The sequence below is a fragment of the Stegodyphus dumicola genome, chromosome 11, assembly GCF_044657685.1.
Source record: "Stegodyphus dumicola isolate Sdum_Otavi_A_Nest chromosome 11, ASM4465768v1".
NCBI lineage: Eukaryota > Metazoa > Arthropoda > Arachnida > Araneae > Eresidae > Stegodyphus > Stegodyphus dumicola.
Window position 1 is genome coordinate 80829741 of NC_140778.1, and position 18912 is coordinate 80848652.

Sequence of the window (18912 nt, forward strand, 5' to 3'; positions counted from 1 at the left end):
CATATCTTTAGAATTTCCGCACTGGAGATAAAAATGTTATTTGTTACCATTGCTGGCTTTGAACTCCTTGAGTTTGTTAAATCAAAAATTCGTTAAAGTTTTACAAAATATGAAATAGATTAAAACAAATTCGAAATTCGGCCGTCCAGATGCCCATGTTCGTGTGGAGGATTACATTATTCAAAATTTGATGGCTGTAGATACCGTGGCTTTTGTCACAGTGCGAGAAACATGCATGTATTCATGCAGATTCTTCATTATTTAATTTCTTTAAATATAATACAGGGCGATAATATTTGGTAATAACAATTTTCAAGGAGACACGGACATTTATAGCGAAACAGCGCAAAATGCCGCTTCGAATCAATTAATAATTCTTAATAAATTAAATTAACAGTAAATAAAAAAATCTTCTGCAGAATTAAAAATAAATTCAAAAATAATCACTATAAAATACAAGCAAAATTAATTATTATGGTTAAATACAATTTTAATATATTAATTAAATGTATAAAAATTAAGGAGTCAAAAGTGTGTATCACAATGATGTATTATGAAATATAATTGAAATAAAATTCCTTTATAGAAATTGTGCTATGATACTCATCTATAATTTTAAAAAAGCAGCACAATTTAAGATTTTAAACAAAACTTTCGAAAATTCGCTTTTAAATATTTCAGTATTTTTACTTATATACACCAATAAAAAGCATAAAAATTGCATGAGAAAATTGCTTGTTCGAAATTTTCTGTTAGTTCAGATTTAAAATATTATTTTCTAAAAGAAGTACTAGTTACAAATTTCGTTACAGCATAGAAAAGCTAAAAAAATATCCAGCCCTGAAAGCATGCAACAGCTTTATAATTACTTGGAACGTTAATTATGCTTTATAAATATGCTAAATTTTTAAAAATCAATCTCAGTTTCAAAAATAAAAATATGTAGAAATTCTAAATTGTGAAATGTGGCGCTACAATCAGCTTTTTCTTGACAATTATACACGCTGCAATAGCCAACCATTGTAAGTTTCTGCAAGTCGTCCTTACTCCTCGGTATATGGTCAAGGAGACAGACGAGAACGCGGCAGACGATTTGGGTTGGTCTATTTCTTATAAGGTCCGTGTCTACAGTGGATCGCGAACTGAAAGGTGGTGGATAATGCTGCTTTACTATCAGGATTTGGCGAGTAGTTCCCCTAATCCCCACTCGTCCTTTGAAAGTATACAAGGTATTTTCTCCTTGCTTTAGCCTTCATGGTGCAACGGTAGCACAATTGTGTGTGTGTGTGTATTGAGGATACGCCAAAGCAGACTAGGGCTATCTGCCTAAGGGGAGGGATGCCTTTCGTGGAGGACTTTCTAAGGGAAACTTGCTCGTATACACGTTACACATGGGGAAAACCACGAAAACGCCCATGCAGCCAGCCCGTTCGCGGGATTCGAACCTCGGACCGAACTACCAGTGTTCAGCGATTTTACCGCTCGGCCGCTGGTGGGCTGTAGCACAATCGAGCGTATTCGAGAGGTCCATTGGGTATTGCTCACTTTTTGTGTCTCCTGCTTCAAAATATCCTAATGACGCTACAGTATACCTGAACTAACAATCAGTTCTAAAAATCGCTAAATAATATTTTAGTCTTCTAGAACGATGTTGAAACAATTTATGCCAAAAAATTAAGCGTAGTTAAAAAATGCTTTGCAGAAAGAATTTTTTATGAATTCATGTATATTTTATGTAAATATATTATAATATTATTTTCCATTTTAGTTTGCGGAGGTGTTCTTCCAGTCGCAGATTATGGATCCGTAAATTCCCCAGGCTACCCTGCCTCATATCCTCGTAACAGGAATTGCTCGTGGACTGTTAAGGTTCCCCCTGGAAAGAGGATACAATTCGTATTTGCCACCTTGCAGTTAGAACATCATGAAAATTGTTCGTATGATTATCTCAAAGTAAGTAATTGTCTTAGAAAGAAATTGGCAATGTTTATAGAAACATTCGCGCATAAAAGGCATATAACAGGGAAATATGTTTATGCTGCATGCCGGGATTGTGGTTAGTGACGCTGGCTGCCACACCGAAGGGCCTGAGTTCGAATCCTGTAGAAAGCGTGGATGTGGTCAAATGTATAATGTATGTGCGGCATGAAGGCACTCTACCGCGAGCTGAAAGTCTTGTCGAGAGGCTAGTGGTAGAGAAAGAGTAGGTATGGAGTAGGGAAAGAGTGGTAGAGAAGTCTCTTAGACTCATCCCTCCAGGACTTCAGACTCCCCTTTCAAAATTGGGATAAAACTGAGCAAAGTCGCCTGTATGGCGCCCGAGGCTGCTGACAACAACAGACCCAAGCTTGTCTCCTTTCTACTTCGTGATCTTGATATCAGACAAGCGAGATTAGTCACAACAATAATATTAACAATGCTCGTGTTAAACATTCATATTAAACAAAATTGTTCATATTAAACAGAAGTGTTGACATTAAACAGAATTGTACATATTAAACATAACTGTATATTAATGGGTTAAAATTGATTCCACTGCTTAATCATTTCCAGTATAATAAAAAATATGTAAGTCAACATGCGATATAATATTTAGAATCAAGTAATATTTTCAAACGTTTTAGATGTGTGAGTTCGAGGCTAGATCAACCTAAAACATTATTAAAATTAAAAAATAAAAAAAATATGTGATTTATCTCTGAATGCAATCTGATCTTTTCGCATTTACAGTAAAAGACATTCATTAATACTTTATTTAATGTTTTCTAAAATATTGACATAATTAATTTTATTATTTTCATATGATTATGTTAGTTATGTGTTAGGTGTCACAAAGAATTGTTAGCAGTTCGATTTTTCTTAACATCATCTCAGTTTACGTCGTAAACAATCAAATCAGATCCCTCATGACTTTTGCTTAACAATAATATCAAAGAAGCAACTTCAACTACATAGAATAGAGCATCTACCAAAATCAGTTGTAAAAGAATTTTTAAAATGGTACCAGTCTTTGCTAAATACGTCTACTACCAGACTCTCACTCTCGTCTGCTACCAGAAGGATTTTCAAAATAGCACGAAAATGCAGTAAATTCAAATCTTAGTTTGGCAATAAATTCGAATGAAAAGATTTGCTGTATTTCAAAGCTGTTGTTTGTCTCTTGATTTAAAAATGTGCACAAATTTGATCCTAACTACAAACTTGCTTCAGAAGAAAGTTTGGCTCACCAGAATAGTGAACAATTATACAGAGCGAGGAACACATGCTTCCTGATGATAAATCCTTTGAAATTACCTCTTGACTACAATAAAAATATCGATTCAATGCTTATCTTAAGTACTATTTTTCACATTTTTAATTAACAATTTATATAAATATTTCAAATTAAAAACAGTATTTTAATAAGCATTTTAAATTATTAGACCAAAAACAACGTTAGACCCCCCCCCAAATGGAATATTAGTCGCGAAACGGCACTTTGCGTTGAATCACTGTAAGCGGCATATCACTTTTCGAATTGTTGCATTCAACTATTATCGCCTTGTATTATATTTAAAGAAATTATATAATGAAGAGCGCATGAATGTATACATGTTTTTCATACTATGAAAAACCGACAGTACCTAGAATTATCAACTTTTGAATAACCTAGTCCTCCACCCGAATATGGGTACCTGGAAGCCCGAATTATGAATTTCGAACTCGTTTTATTATCTATTTCATATTTTGTAAAACTTTAACAAATTTTTGATTAACAAATTCAACAATTTCAAAACGAGTAGTGGCAACACTGTATGGAAAATATTTTTTTGTAATCTCTAACGCACGAGACTGTCTGTCAGAAATTCTAAAGATATGCTGTTTTTTAATATTTTGTGACTTTGCTTTTGAATCGAATTTTATGTGGCGGAAGCGCCAAGAACGTGATATTTAACAGATAAAGTAAACACACAAAATTTTATATCTATGGCAACACTTAAAGCTCAAACGGGAATTCTAAACGTATACTGCTATACTGCTTTTAAAATTTTTGTAATGTTGCTGTTGAATTGTATATTGCGTAAGTGCGAAGAAAATTATGCTTAATAATAAAGTTAAAAAGACAAAAATAATAGATTAACAGGAATGAATGTAATAGTAGACTGAGAGATCGGCGAGAACCTAAAAAACCTTAACATACTCTTTTGGGGTGCTAAAACTAAAAGGTGAAACGTTTCAGGCATTTTCATTATTTATTTACTTTTTTTTACGTTTAAGTTATATTAACTGATATCTTTTCGTATTAATATTTGTAGATATATGATGGAGCCAGATCGACTGATCCCGAGATAGGCACGTTCTGTAGTACTGTGACGCCCCCACCTCTAACCACATCCGGTAGCACGGCCACATTAGTTTTTCATTCAGATTATAGTAATGAAGGTACCGGATTTCACATTGCTTACACATCAGTACCAGGTACGTATCCCAATCGTGTGGAGAAGAATTAGAAAAAAAAATAGCTGGTATAAAGTGTAACAAAATTTTTCATGATTACGATTATGTTACTGAAATTACGTTGCTAAACCATCAGTTGTTTTAAAATCGTTAAAGAAAATATCTAAAATTTGAGAAAAATTTAGTACGTAAAAGTCTGAAATTAAACAATCAGAAAAACTGGAAGTCCACATTTTCAATTATAATCTTCACATTTTTATCATTCAGATAAAACGTAACTAATATATGAAATCCATCTAAACCCTTGTGATCCCATTTTCCACGAATTTGTTTGCATTTTAGCTACCAATATTGGAATTTAGTAAGAAGCGTCCTCATTTGAAACAGCTGACAGTATAACAGAGGCTAGATATTGTGCTTTTTGAGACGCTCGCTTTTGAGGAATAGAAATATGGGGTACTCAAAATTTTGGATAATATTCTCACCCAAAAGATGATTGCAGTGATTAATACATAGTTATGAGATCTTGTGTTGGATCTCACAAAGCTTCTTGACAAGAAGTTCGATGAGCATTTGAAAATGATAACTCTATCATCACGTATGATTATCATATTATCGATATCAGAATCCCCCTTGATTATTCGTTAAAAAAAGACAAATTTAAAATAAAACCAGTCAAATTGTAAACATCACTCAAAAAGAATGCACAATGGAATGCAGCTAAATAATGGGCAAATGGAAACATGGATAAATAAAATTTTGTAAGTAGGAGTTCTTTACCACTTAACATATTAAAAATATTATTAATTTTTATTAATTTTTGTGTTTGTTTGTTGTAAGTAAACTACTGTGGATAATCATTTCCCCACCCTTTTACACCAATGTCTAGATATAGTGTTCCTCTACATATCAAGGAATAACTGAACAACATCGATTCACAGTGAATTGCAACTAGTCTATGATGGCAGCAGAATGAATTGAAGAAATATGTGCCAATTGCTTCAGAGGTTTTGGCACTGTGATTGCAACTAGTGTTACAGTTTATGTAGCTGGCCACGAGAGGGCGCAGCGTTTTTTACTTTTAGCTTGATAACTTTTATATTTTTCATACCGCATTGCGGATTTTTGAGATAGATGTAGTGGCAACCAAAAAAAAAACATGATGAATGTTCTAATGTAAGCATACAATTCTTGTACATAGCTGTAAATAAAACTTCTGTGTGATAAAAATGAAAAGGAATTCTAAGCGTTCCTGTGGATATTTATTAAGAAAGGTAAGCAAACTTTCACTTATTGATGTTATTAAATGTAAATAATAAGAATAAGAAAAAAAAAAAGATCATAAGTTGCAACATGGTGCCGAAACCCGGGATAACAGTGATCTTTAGATACATTGTGATTTAAGTATTTATTATTGTTCGATTAGTGATTGAATATTGATTATTAAGATGGATAAGTTAAAAGCACTAAAAAAGAAGCGAGGAATGTTAAGAGCATCAGTAACAAGACTGATAGCTAAAATGGAAAAGGAAATAGAATCGGATAATATTAAATTTGATTTATTAGAAGATGATTTATCCATCTTAAATGAAAATGAAAAGGATATACTAATATTGAACACTGAAATCGAATCTATCCTAACAGATGAAAAAGAGTACGAAACTGAAATACAGGATAGCTTGGAATATAAAAATAAAATTACCTTGTGTAAATCGAAGATCAGTAGAATATTTAGAAATAGAAAATGTGTTAAATTAAATGAGTTGCCATCTAATTCTGCTACTATAGATACGGTAGAGAACACAAATACAAATGGCGCTAAACTTCCGAAACTAACCATAAATAAATTTAAAGGCGAAATATGTGAATTTCAAAGTTTTTGGGCTCAATACGAATCTGCTATACATAATAACTCTGCTTTAAAGGATGTAGACAAATTTAATTACCTCACATCTTTACTAGCGGACACAGCTTTAATGTCAATAAAGGGATTACCGTTAGTTGCCGAAAATTATGCTAAGGCAATAAATATTCTGAAAGAAAGGTTTGGTAGAAAGGACATTTTAATAAATGCACATATGAATCGTCTGCTGAATTTAAAGCCAGTTAAAAAAATGGATGATATTAAAACATTACGTAACTTATATGATAGCTTAGAAATTGAAATTAGAAGCCTTGATTCCCTTAACGTTACTTCAAATTCTTACAGCTATTTATTATGCCCACTGTTAATGAGGATACTTCCTAGCGAATTGGTTTTAGAGTTTAATCCATCTTTAACCCGTGACACAGAAACACAGTGACTAACATTTTGGAATTTCTGAAGAAGGAAGTTGAAAGCAGAGAGCGTACGTTTTTCCAAACATCGCCAAACTATTCCGAGTTTAACATTAGAACCGAACAACATAAACATCAATCGCGAGACCTTATTAAAAGTGAGAAATATCATACTGCCTTCAAAAACAAACATTTTGTTCCAGCAGTTGCGTCGTTGAATACGAATACATCAACAGCCGATTGTATATTTTGTGGGAAGATAGAAAATGAATCTTTGAAACATTCTACTTCAAATTGCGAAATTCCAATTGAGGAAAAAAGAAAAAAAATTAAAATTGGCTAACAGATGCTATTTATGCTTTCGTAAGTCTCATACATCTGCCCGTTGCAGCTCGGATATACGCTGTGATTTATGTTCATTAAGGCATAATACTATTTTACATGATAATAAATTTGAAAATAAACGGGAAAATAAAGGTGAGCTTAAAACAGACACAGTGGTGGCGTCAATTTCGGAAAGAGATAACAAAAATAGGGTTTATTTACAAACTGCAAATGCAATAGCTTTAGGTCAGAATAGAAGAAAAAATGTAAGACTCATTTTCGATTCTGCCTCTCATAAATCTTTCATCCTGACAGAAGTATCAAAAGAATTAAAATTAAGTGTTGTGGGGGAAGAACTTCAGATTTACACCTTCGCCTCTACTGAGCCTACAGTTAAAAGGCTAAAAAAGGTTAAGGTTATTCTTAAAGATATATGTGGACCTGGGAAAATAATAATTGAAGCTCTTGAAACTCCAGAAATTAATCAAGCTCTTATTGGTATACCAGGAAAGGAAATACTTAATTATTGTAAGGAAAATTCGATAAGACTTGCTGATGCTACAGATATAGGTGTCCATAACTCTCAAATATCAGTATTAATTGGTAATGATTATTACTGGAAAATAGTCACTGGGAAGTTTAAAAGATTATCAAAGGGTCTTGTTGCCTCTGAAACCTTATTTGGTTACACTATAAGTGGAACTGAGGCATTAAGTAATGTTTCTACACTTCGTTCCGGAATTACGGTAATGAATGTTGTTGAGAATACTTCACATCCACATGATTTGGAAATTAGTGCAGCTCTAAAAAGGCTATGGGATTTAGATGCAATTGGAATACATGACTATTCAGCAAATGAAAATGACACTGAAGTTATGCGTAGATTTGAAGAAACTATTGAATATAAAACCAATCGTTATGAAGTTTCATTACCTTGGAAGGACAATATGAACAAAATAGGTAGTAATTATAACATCGCCTTAAACAGATGGAACAGTTTACTTAGAAGGTTTAAGAAAAATCCTGAAATTTATGTCAAGTATTCAAGGGTAATTGAAGATTATCTAAATAAAGGAATAGCTGAAAAGGCTCCGAAGAATTCTGAAGAAAACATCTATTATTTGCCACACCATTGTGTAATCAGAGAAGATCACGATTCTACGAAATTAAGGGTCGTATTTGATGCTTCCTCGCATACTCATGACAGTCTATCTTCATTCAGGACCAAATTTAAACCCTGAATTATTAGATTTGCTAATTAAATTTCGTCAACACAAAATAGCATTTGCTGCAGATATCGAAGCTGCTTTTCTACAAATTCTGTTGGAGCCTGAGGACAGAAATGCAGTAAGATTTCTTTGGACTTCAAAGGAAAAGGAGCAACCGACGATTTTAAGAATGACGCGTGTAATATTCGGAGCAACCTGTAGCCCCCTTTTACTAGCAGCAACTATAAAGCATCACGCAAGAAAGTTGAAAGCACAATATTCGAAGATCTGTCAGCTTCTTGAAGAAAATTTTTACGTAAATGATTTGATTCATGGTACAGATGATGAAGAAGAAGCTGCAGAAATTTATGAAGATGTGAAAAGAATTATGATGCTTGCTAGTTTCAATATGAGAAAGTGGAGGAGCAATAACGCCCAATTACATGCGATTTCGAATGCAGCTGAAAATACGAAGTTTAATGAAGACGGAATGAATAGCACTTTGTTAGGATATATTTGGAATCATGAAGCAGATAAACTGAAATTTCGAATCAAAGATGAATTACTCAAGGATCCGGCTGAGGAAATAACAAAACGGAAGATTCTTCAAGTTGCGGGCGAACTATACGATCCTATCGGTTTCATATCTCCCTTGTGTTGTTGCAGCTAAAATGATGATGCAAGAATGTTGGCAAAGAGGTTACCAATGGGATGCACCACTTGATCAAGAATTGCAGAATCGATTTAAAACCTGGTATAATGAAATTCCTAAATTAAAAAATGTTGAAATTCCAAGACATTATTTCAACAATTTGTCAAAAGGAAATCTGTCGAATATTCAATTGCACTGTTTTACAGATAGTAGCCAAAAGGGGTATGGTGCCGTTGTATATTTGAGATACAATGAAAATGAGTTAACAAAAACATCATTTGTTATGTCCAAAGCAAGAGTTGCTCCCATAAAAAGGGTTACGTTACCTCGACTGGAGCTTTTAGGAGCAGTCATAGGAGCTCGACTCATCACATACATCCGACATTCGTTGAAAAACATAGAAATGAAGATTTATATGTGGACATATTCAGAAATTGTATTACATTGGGTCAAGGCTGATCCGACAAAATGGAAACAATTTGTACGAAATAGGTGTCTAGAAATCCAAGAGAAAACTGATCCAGATTGGTGGAATTATTGTCCCAGCCATGAGAATCCTTCGGACTTATTGACGAGAGGACAGAAGGTAGAAACCCTTTCAAAAAATGAGCTGTGGTGGTATGGCCCACCTTGGCTTGTCAAAGATAACAACGTTTGGCCCAGATCTTCGAGAAATTTTAAGGAAGATGATAAAATAACAAATTCTGAGAAACGAAAAGGAAAGAAGCAAGAAATTTTAACAGCAAACTGTATTGTTGAAAATTTCATTCCTATCGAGAACTTTAGTGACATAAAAAAATTATATAGAATAACATCTTATGTTTTCAGATTTATCAATAATTTTAAAAACCCAAAACTAAGAAGAATTGGACCTGTTAAGGCTGAAGAGATGAATGAAGCAGAGAATTTCTGGATCAAGAAAACTCAGGAAGAAAATTTTAGAGAAGAAATAAGGAAATTAAAGATGAAACAAAGCATACATAGTTCGAAAATATTTACATTAAATCCATTTGTAGACTCAAATGGAATACTCAGAGTAGGAGGAAGGCTTCAAAATGCTGGGTTAAGCTATAATCAAACATACCCAGCAATACTACCTGAGAAGTCTCATTTCACAGATCATATCATTAAAGATTGTCACGAAATGCAAGCACACGCTGGTGTAGCTGAAACTTTAACTCAAATTAGGGAAAAATTTTGGATACTTAAGGGTCGACAGCGTGTACAGAGTAATATTAACAAGTGTGTGATTTGCTACAGATTTAAAGCTAAGCCACTAAGTCAGGATATCGCTCCTTTACCAATCGAAAGAATAACAGAGGCAAATCCCTTCGAAGTTGTAGGACTTGATTTTGCTGGTCCTATGAGTACAAAGGATGAAACTGGGAAAGCTTATATTGCTCTGTATACATGCGCTGTAACCAGAGCAGTGCATCTGGAACTTGTGTCTAGCCAAACAGCAAACAATTTTCTTCTATCCTTTAGAAGATTTATTTCAAGGAGAGGAGTATGTCGAATAATATATTCAGACAATGCAAAAACCTTCAAAAGAGCAGACAAGGATTTACAAAAACTATGGAATACCATCAAGGACACAGAAGCTCAAAATTATTTTGGTAATAAAGGTATTGAGTGGAAATTCAATGTCGAGAAGGCGGCTTGGTGGGGCGGTTTCTGGGAAAGGCTTATTAGATCTATCAAGTCATGTTTGAAGAAAATACTCATGAAGGCTTCACTTAAATTTGAAGAGCTGGAAACAGTTTTAATTGAAATTGAGGCGATATTGAATTCGCATCCACTGACGTATGTTTATAGTGAAGTTGGAGAACCAGAACCGCTGAGGCCAGCTCATTTTCTAGTTGGACGAAAACTGACATCCTTACCATCTGGCAAAATTCTTGAACCTGATTCAACTAAAGAAAATTTAACAAGGCGATATAAATACCAGCTAAGGTTATTAGAAGAGTTTTGGAAAAGATGGAAAAGAGAATACTTACTTGAAATTAGAAACGTGAAACAAATTCAGAGAGGTAATGCCGTAACAGATCTTTTGAAAGGCTCTGTAGTTCCAGTACATGAACAAAAATTACCAAGATTATTGCGGAAGATGGGAGTTGTACAGGAGTGTCATCAAGGACGAGATGGGAAAATAAGAGCTTGCACTGTCCGTTTAGCTAATGGAACTCATCTTCGTCGTCCTGTGCAGTTATTGTACCCATTAGAAATGACTTGAACTCTTTGAACTGAATACAATGAACTTAAATTGCGAACACTGCATCTATGAACATTTAAACTTGTAGAACATTAAAAACATTTAGTGTTTAAGATAACTTCAGAATCCAATCCTTTGATGAACCAAGAGTTCATCGAGGGGGAGGATGTTACAGTTTATGTAGCTGGCCACGAGAGGGCGCAGCGTTTTTTACTTTTAGCTTGTTATATTTTTCTTACCGCATTGCGGATTTTTGAGATAGATATAGTGGCAACCAAAAAAAACATGATGAATGTTCTAATGTAAGCATACAATTCTTGTACATAGCTGTAAATAAAACTTCTGTGTGATAAAAATGAAAAGGAATTCCAAGCGTTCCTGTGGATATTTATTAAGAAAGGTAAGCAAACTTTCACTTATTGATGTTATTAAATGTAAATAATAAGAATAAGGAAAAAAAGATCATAAGTTGCAACAACTAGTCTATGAGGGCAGCAGAATGAATTGAAGAAATATGTGCCAATTGTTTCAGAGGTTTTGGCACTGTGATTGCAACATCCTTGACCAGACGCGGTCTGGTAGACAGTCAACTGTCACAACCGATAAAAATGTATTTGTCTTTGAGAAACTCATACAAAATTACATTTCCCAGAGTGGAAGACTCCCAGACTTAGGCCTTTTCCAAGCCCTTAACATGGTTATTGTGTCTCTTCCTCCAGAGGCGATCCCAGAAGGCATAAGCCCCCACCAGTCAACCCAAGGCCGCGAAATTTCACAAAGTTATAAGAACACAAGTCAATGGCGACTAGGGTCTAGCTCGTCACCTACAAAGAAAACAAAGTCAGTTCAAGGACTGTCTCCCAGTGTTAACCAAGGGAAGCCAAACCCCTAAGGACAACCTTCGATATTTATCCATGTAGCACCCCCACAACGAAAGGGCAAGCAAGAGAGTACCAGTACGGTTCCTGCCCAACCTGAGCCTGCCACTCTTTGCTCCAGCAGTTGGTCCACTTGGAGATGATGCTTATCAGCCTATTTAAACCCTGCCAATGATTCTAATTTTGTTCGCTAGTCGGCATGAAGGGAACTGTCTTCATAGCAAAGGGAAAAGAATGTATAGTGTAAGGAGTGAAGTAGTCTGGTTTGGTTGTACTATTCTCAAGCTGAAGGAGGCTGTGCATGTGCTGTTCGTTTGGTTTGGTTCAAAAACAGAGCTGCCTTTTTGTGGTTTCTCGAAATAATACACTGTTGCAAACATACTCTTGTACTCATTTGAATAGATGCATAAAAATAACCTATTACACACATAAAAAGAAAATAATACTGCCCAAATATTATATAATTAATAACATAAGCACTTAAAAGTATTGTGTAGTACCAAAATACTGGTGCACCAGTACAAATACATATATATAGTGGTATGATACAATTATAATATTAGTGCAATACAGTACAAAGTCCGTAATCCGGACTCGTCAGGACTTCGGCGATTCAGGATTAGGGGTTTTTCCGGATTATAGATCATCAATTTAAATCTAGTTGGCGATGTCCGAAAACCTTCAGATTCGCGGCTATCATCTTCATCGTCCTCACCATGAAACATGGTAGCTTGCCGTAAATTATGCCAAGCATTTTTTAACGCATCTGGAGACACATCCTCCAACGCCCATTAACCATACCAAAAAAGTGTGAGGTCCGGATTATAGATCATTCCGAATAATGGACGTCCGGATTACAGACTTTGTACTGTATTATTATAGACTATTGTATTCCAATACTAATGTACTTTACAAATATGTTGTACATATACTAATGGTATGTAATGTGTCCATTACATAGCTAATCTGCAGATAAACTGATTTGTCCGTAAAGTGCAGAATCAAGAATTTTCTGCATTTTACCCATGTAATGTGCTCATTGACGGCTTTCGTGTAGTTTAAAAGCAAAAGTTTTTTTTTTAAAATTTTTTTATTTCCTTTCCATCTCCTTCCGCTTTGCACGTTACCTACTAATCACTCGCTAACGTGACATGCTTACCAGACACTCGTCAAACTGAAAATAAGACATTTCTTGGAACACCAGCAACGTTTCTGTGCACTTAAATTAGCATAATGTTATTTATTTATGTTTAGCTATCTAAAATATCAAGTTAATACAATTAAACAATCCACAAATTCGTTGAAAGAATCATCAATCAATTAAAAAAACTATAATACCAAGAATAAAACAGTTTAAAATATCACATATTACAATTAAGGAAATGAATTTCCAAAACATATGATAAAATTATGCTCGCTTGTTAGTGTAATTTAAATATTGGTGACATTTTACATAGCAGTTAGTTTTTGCGATAAGTACAGCTATTTGTGGTATATTTGATTTTGCAGTAACATTTGCTGAAACCCTGCCCGATCAAGAATTTAAAAGTGTAAGTGGCCTCTGTCTTAAGCGTACAGAGATGTTGCTGTTGTTCCAGCAAAGATCTTATTTTCACTTTAACCATCTAAGCGGCAAGGCAGTATATGTACGGCTATCTATTTAAATAGAATATTTTTTGTGATATCTGTAAGAACGTATATATACGTGCATATTAAAATATGTCAAAGAAATTAAGGCAATATATCAAAAGAAAACAAATCCAGGTATGAAATACCAGGAGAGGTTTTACATCAAAATCAAAAATATAATTTGTTCTCATCGTGGTTTTGGGAAATTTATGCTTTCGTAGCGAAAACCCTGGCCGCTCAGACGGTTCGAATACTTAGCGGGTAATGTGTGGATTATATAAGTAATTTGCAGATTACCTAGGTAATTTGAGAAATTAAACAATTTTCCTCACTTTATCGGATCACCCTAGTTAATCTTCAGAATAACTGATTTCCGCACTTTAGCGGTAATATTAATTACTGTTGTGCAGAATTTACATTGAACCTGGACATTCAAACAGTACTTAAAAAGACATCTAGTGTGCTGGTATACCAGTATCTTGAAATAAATATGCATATTATGCATCTAATTTTATGGCCTTTCTTTTTATTGCCCTTTGCTATAGCAGGATGTATAGCCTTTGCTATAGGTTATTTAGTCGATTGGAGATTCCGAGAGCTATTTTAGTGCATTTCGGGATACACCTCGAGAGTCGAGTCTGCTAAGTACAGGTCTTACCATTTACTAGAAATGTCAGTTTGTAGTCAATAAAAATCTAAGATTTTTTAAAAACAAATTGGTAGTTGTTTTGGTTGGTAGGTCACAGTAGGCTATAAAAACGGTATACTAGCTTAGAAGTTTCATAAGTTTGGTTACCACTGATTTAAAGTATAAAATATTCTAAATAAAGTCTTTACGAGGAAAACGAAAACGATGTGGTTTATCGGCATTGTATTTTCATCTCTATAAACAGCATAAATGTAATTATTTTTTTAGATATAGTCTTTTATAAATTGCAATAAGCAACAATTGCGGAATGATAATCTAAGGTACATTTTGTTTTCGGAATAAGGTATCCAAGGCTGTGGTGGAACTCTGACAGCCCCACAAGGTGTTATCACTTCACCTAACTTCCCGGATGTATATGAAAACAATCTCAATTGCGAATGGCTCATAAGAATTCGCCCAGAAAACAGAATACTGCTCACTTTCCAGGAATTTAATTTGGAAAGACATTCAAGTTGCAGATTTGATCGTCTAGAGGTGAGTTAACCTTCCTATCGCATGTAATTATATGCTTTGAACGGAGAATTTTGGTTAGTTGTCCAATGAGATAAAATAATCAAATGTTTCAAAAACAAATATCTATGCTTCGCTTGTTTTTTTAAAGATTTGTATTTTTTACGTTATAACTTTAAAACTACTTAGCATATTTATATTCTAAGGTATATTTTAATTTTATAATAGTTATTTGAATTCTAAAACCCTTCCCTTTCAATTCTTATTTCCATTTGCAACTCCCTACCAGAATGAGTTTTAAGACATGCGACATGCGACGGAGGACGTGGGCTCCACCCTCTACTAATACGGTTATTAAGAATATACGGTGGCTACAGATAGACTGTGCAGAAGCTACATATATATTCAGATGCCTAAATACATCTTACGTAGGAACATGGGGTGCATGAGATGTATAAGAGGACATTCATAAGAACATATCTAAGGTGACACACATTGGGTGACGTACATATACTTATATAAGATATATAGGTGCAGAATAAGTTACATGTTACAGGATGTTGCGAGATATATTATACAAGATGCTGTGGATACAGATGCACTCACTTCCAAAAGTTAAGCACGAAGATGTAAAATGCAAAAAAATCAACAAATACTGTGATCGACTGTCCTGCTTCAATGCACCCCACAGCATACCAGCGCTCAGAATCTTCCATTCGTCTTCTGGAAGTCATAGAAACACGTATGTCTTGAAAACAAATTGTACGGAAGTTTTAAACACCTTCTATCAGCCCTTACAATCAACTTCTGTAACCCTCCATAAAGCTGGCTTCTTATAAGACTTCCTTTTTTGTATATTTCTTGACATGAAAGCGCAATTGGCTGTTACCTAACATATTTGCATACTTCCATCTACCTCTGCAGCGAATTGCATCCTCTTTAATTCTGATTGGCTTCCGGAAATTAGCATTTTCCTCTCCGTGCTTAACTTTTGGAAGTGAGTGTATATGCAGATGCTAAGATACATGATACGAGGTGCAGAGTGATATAAGTGCCAGGATACATGGTAGAAGGTGAGAAATAAGATGCATGATACAGGATTATGAGGGATATATGTTACAATATGCAGAAGATACAAATATTGGCAGATGCCAGGATGCATGATACGTAGAACATAAGGTGCAGTAGATAGGTAAGGTTACAAATATAAGGACATGCATAAGGTGACATACACATACTTAAGAATATAAGGTTCAAAATATGTTACATGTTAAAGGATGATACGAGAAATGAGTTTTAAGAATAGCGCTGAATGCAAATGAGTTAGAAGACGTATTTAAGGAAGGTTCAGCTCACTTCATTAAAGAGGGCTAGAATTCCTTAATGGCACGTGTTTGCCTTCTGGCTAAGTCACTCTTAAAGCTGCTACGCTCGGGGCCGTATTATACGTACCTATTGATATTCGCCGGGTAGTTTAATTTAAGGCCAGCTACGTAAGATAATTGTGTCTAACTTCGGCTAAGACTCGTTTAGTTTATTACAGTTTAGTTTCTTATTTTTTATTCTGAGTTAAAGCTCTAGTAAAGGCTTCCTGTAAGTCCGAGAAGGAGTCAACTGTTATTCGAGTGAATAAAAGGCTATTTTAACCCTTCTCAAGTCTACGTCTAAGTTGTTTAAACTCGACGATAAGTCGCTGCATAGTTCATTATGTTTCTCGACGTTCATCTTAGACAAAGGGCGAGGAACCTTACAATACTATTTAGAATTTTTATACAGATGTAAGATCTTGCTGCTTCAAATTTACTGAAAAGACTTTAAAGACATTGAGCGTTTTAGACGAGGTATCAAATAGGCACATTTTGAAAAATTAAAAAAAAATCATATAAATCTAGTAAAGTAGCATATCAAAGCGTTTTTTACTTTTGAATACCTAATACTAAGGTTGACTTTGCTGTAGCGCTAATTATATTTTAGTTCAAATTTTTATCGATAAATTGAGAAATATTAAGTTGCAAAATTATGAAAATTTAAATCCTTCAAAAGAAGATATGCAACCAAAAGCTCGTAACTGGCAATTCGGTAATGTGTTCGCAAATACAAAGAACTAAACGCTGCGTAATCTTAATTTAATTTCCCTTCTGTAAAACCAAAACTTTAGAAACAATTTTGTTTTTCAGAATTTAAGATTTTTTAAAATGTCATAAAGATTTCTTCGATAATATTCCACATTTTATAACAGCTTCTCCAAAATTAGCAGCAAATTAAATTAATATTTCTTTAAATCTAATCTCAGTCATTTAAATATCAGTTCAATAGCTTTGCAAATAATAAAAACATTACTCCCGTGTGCTTTTCTGGTGTAGTATATCAATTCGGTGCACTGAAGACTCTGGTTGAAGGTAAAGTAGAGTTTTCAAGAAATACCATTTTGCAAAGTCTTTATAAAATTTAGTCTTCTTAGGCAGCACATACCGGACCAAAACTCTAAAATAGTAGTGGCGATTATCACTGTGTCTTGTACGTGCCACAAACAGGAAAAGGGTGTGAAGAGCCCTTTTAATAACTCAAATAAGGTGTAACAGTTGGCACCAACTGGTGCTTACAGAAGGCAACTTATATGGCTTAAAGTAAAGATAGTGGATTCACTAAAGCAGGGGTTCCCAACCCTACGCCCGCTGGCACCACGGCACTCGACTATCGTTTAACGTGTGCCCGCCGCAGTTCGATCACAATAAAAATGATTTAGCTTTCATTAAAGTTCTATATGAAAATTTTCTCATTTTTAATGAAATAGAAACTGCTCACGACACAGATACCGGCACAAAGCGAAATGCGATCTATCTCTTTTCTTATATGCATGTATTATTAACTTTATCCAACTATAAATTCCCCTTGAAAGCGTAAATGGTGCCCGGCGTCCATGAGATATTCTAGAATGTGCTCTTAGGGACAAAAAGTTTGCGGACCCCTGCACTAAAGCTTATGAAAATCAGCCGAACGGCTTCACAATATGAATAGGGCGCAAGCTGGCTTTGAGCTAAGGTCGGCGTAATAAGCCTAATAGCAAGCATAACTCAACGCTGCAGAATGCCAATCGCAAGAGAACAAATTTAGCAACGTGGTCTTTAAACAGGCAGAGCACGCTCTTGTTTTACCCTCTAAAAAGTTTCTTTAAATAGTCTATTCTTTCTACCTCATTTGAGTATCGCTCGAGCGAGAAATTTATATCCTGGCAGGAAAATGGAAATAAGATGGATAGGAAAGACTATTTATTTATTTTACAAATTCCAAACATTAGCGCTTAAGCCATTAGTTCACAGGTTGTCCAGTACTTTTAACAATGTCCTCATACCGAATAAGTGCAATACAATTATTTGAATGTTTAAAAATCATAAACTGATTGGAGTCACACAAAATACAGTTTGGCGAATCTATCACTCCAGTTCTGTAGAGGTGATCTCGCAAACAGTGATGTCCAGTCAGATGTCTAAATATAGCTGCCACTGTCTTTCTTGGGAAAATAGGAATGAAAGTTGTCTCTTCCACCAGAATCCTCCAAATCTTATCCATAGTACGTTGAATCATATCCTGCTGAAGAATTTTCTTAGTGAACAACAGACAGGTTAACAAACAATTTAGTCGTATAAAAAGAAAGCGGTCCATTTCTGCCTTGCATTATGAAAGCTCCTTTCTTAGCCAATATATCAGCTTTTTCATTTCCCATAATTCCATCGTGGGCTGGAATCCATTGGAAAGAAATTCTGTGTGCCATTGTCTTAAGCAAAGGCCTACAATCTAAAATTCTTTGGGAACTATAGGAAAGAATAACAACATAAAATAACTGGCTAAAAATTTAATGATACATTATAACTTGATCATTAAGATATTAATTAAAAATCTTTATTTCTCATGCAACTTTTTGTTAAGTAATGGAATTAATATATACTGGTGTTATTAAATTTTATCTGCATTTAGATTTACGCAGGATCTAACGATGCAGCTCCCTTACTTTATCGCCTTTGTGGCTCAACTATTCCTGACGACATCTTCACGGATAGCAATGTGCTTTTCATCAGGTTCTATACTGATTCTTTCGTTAGTCACTCTGGATTCAAAGCAAAATACAAAACAAGTAA

General features: G+C 34.5%; 1 protein-coding gene across 1 annotated transcript in view; it reads left to right on the top strand.

Annotated features, from left to right (window-relative positions):
- LOC118193658 (cubilin-like) overlaps positions 1–18912 on the top strand; it is a 435777-nt gene that overhangs the window by 169627 nt on the left and 247238 nt on the right. Inside the window, exons 17-20 of the mRNA XM_085826886.1 lie at positions 1769–1953; positions 4296–4458; positions 14610–14800; positions 18752–18908. Coding sequence (XP_085683012.1) covers positions 1769–1953; positions 4296–4458; positions 14610–14800; positions 18752–18908 — 696 coding nt within the window. The remainder of the gene's footprint in view (positions 1–1768; positions 1954–4295; positions 4459–14609; positions 14801–18751; positions 18909–18912) is intronic.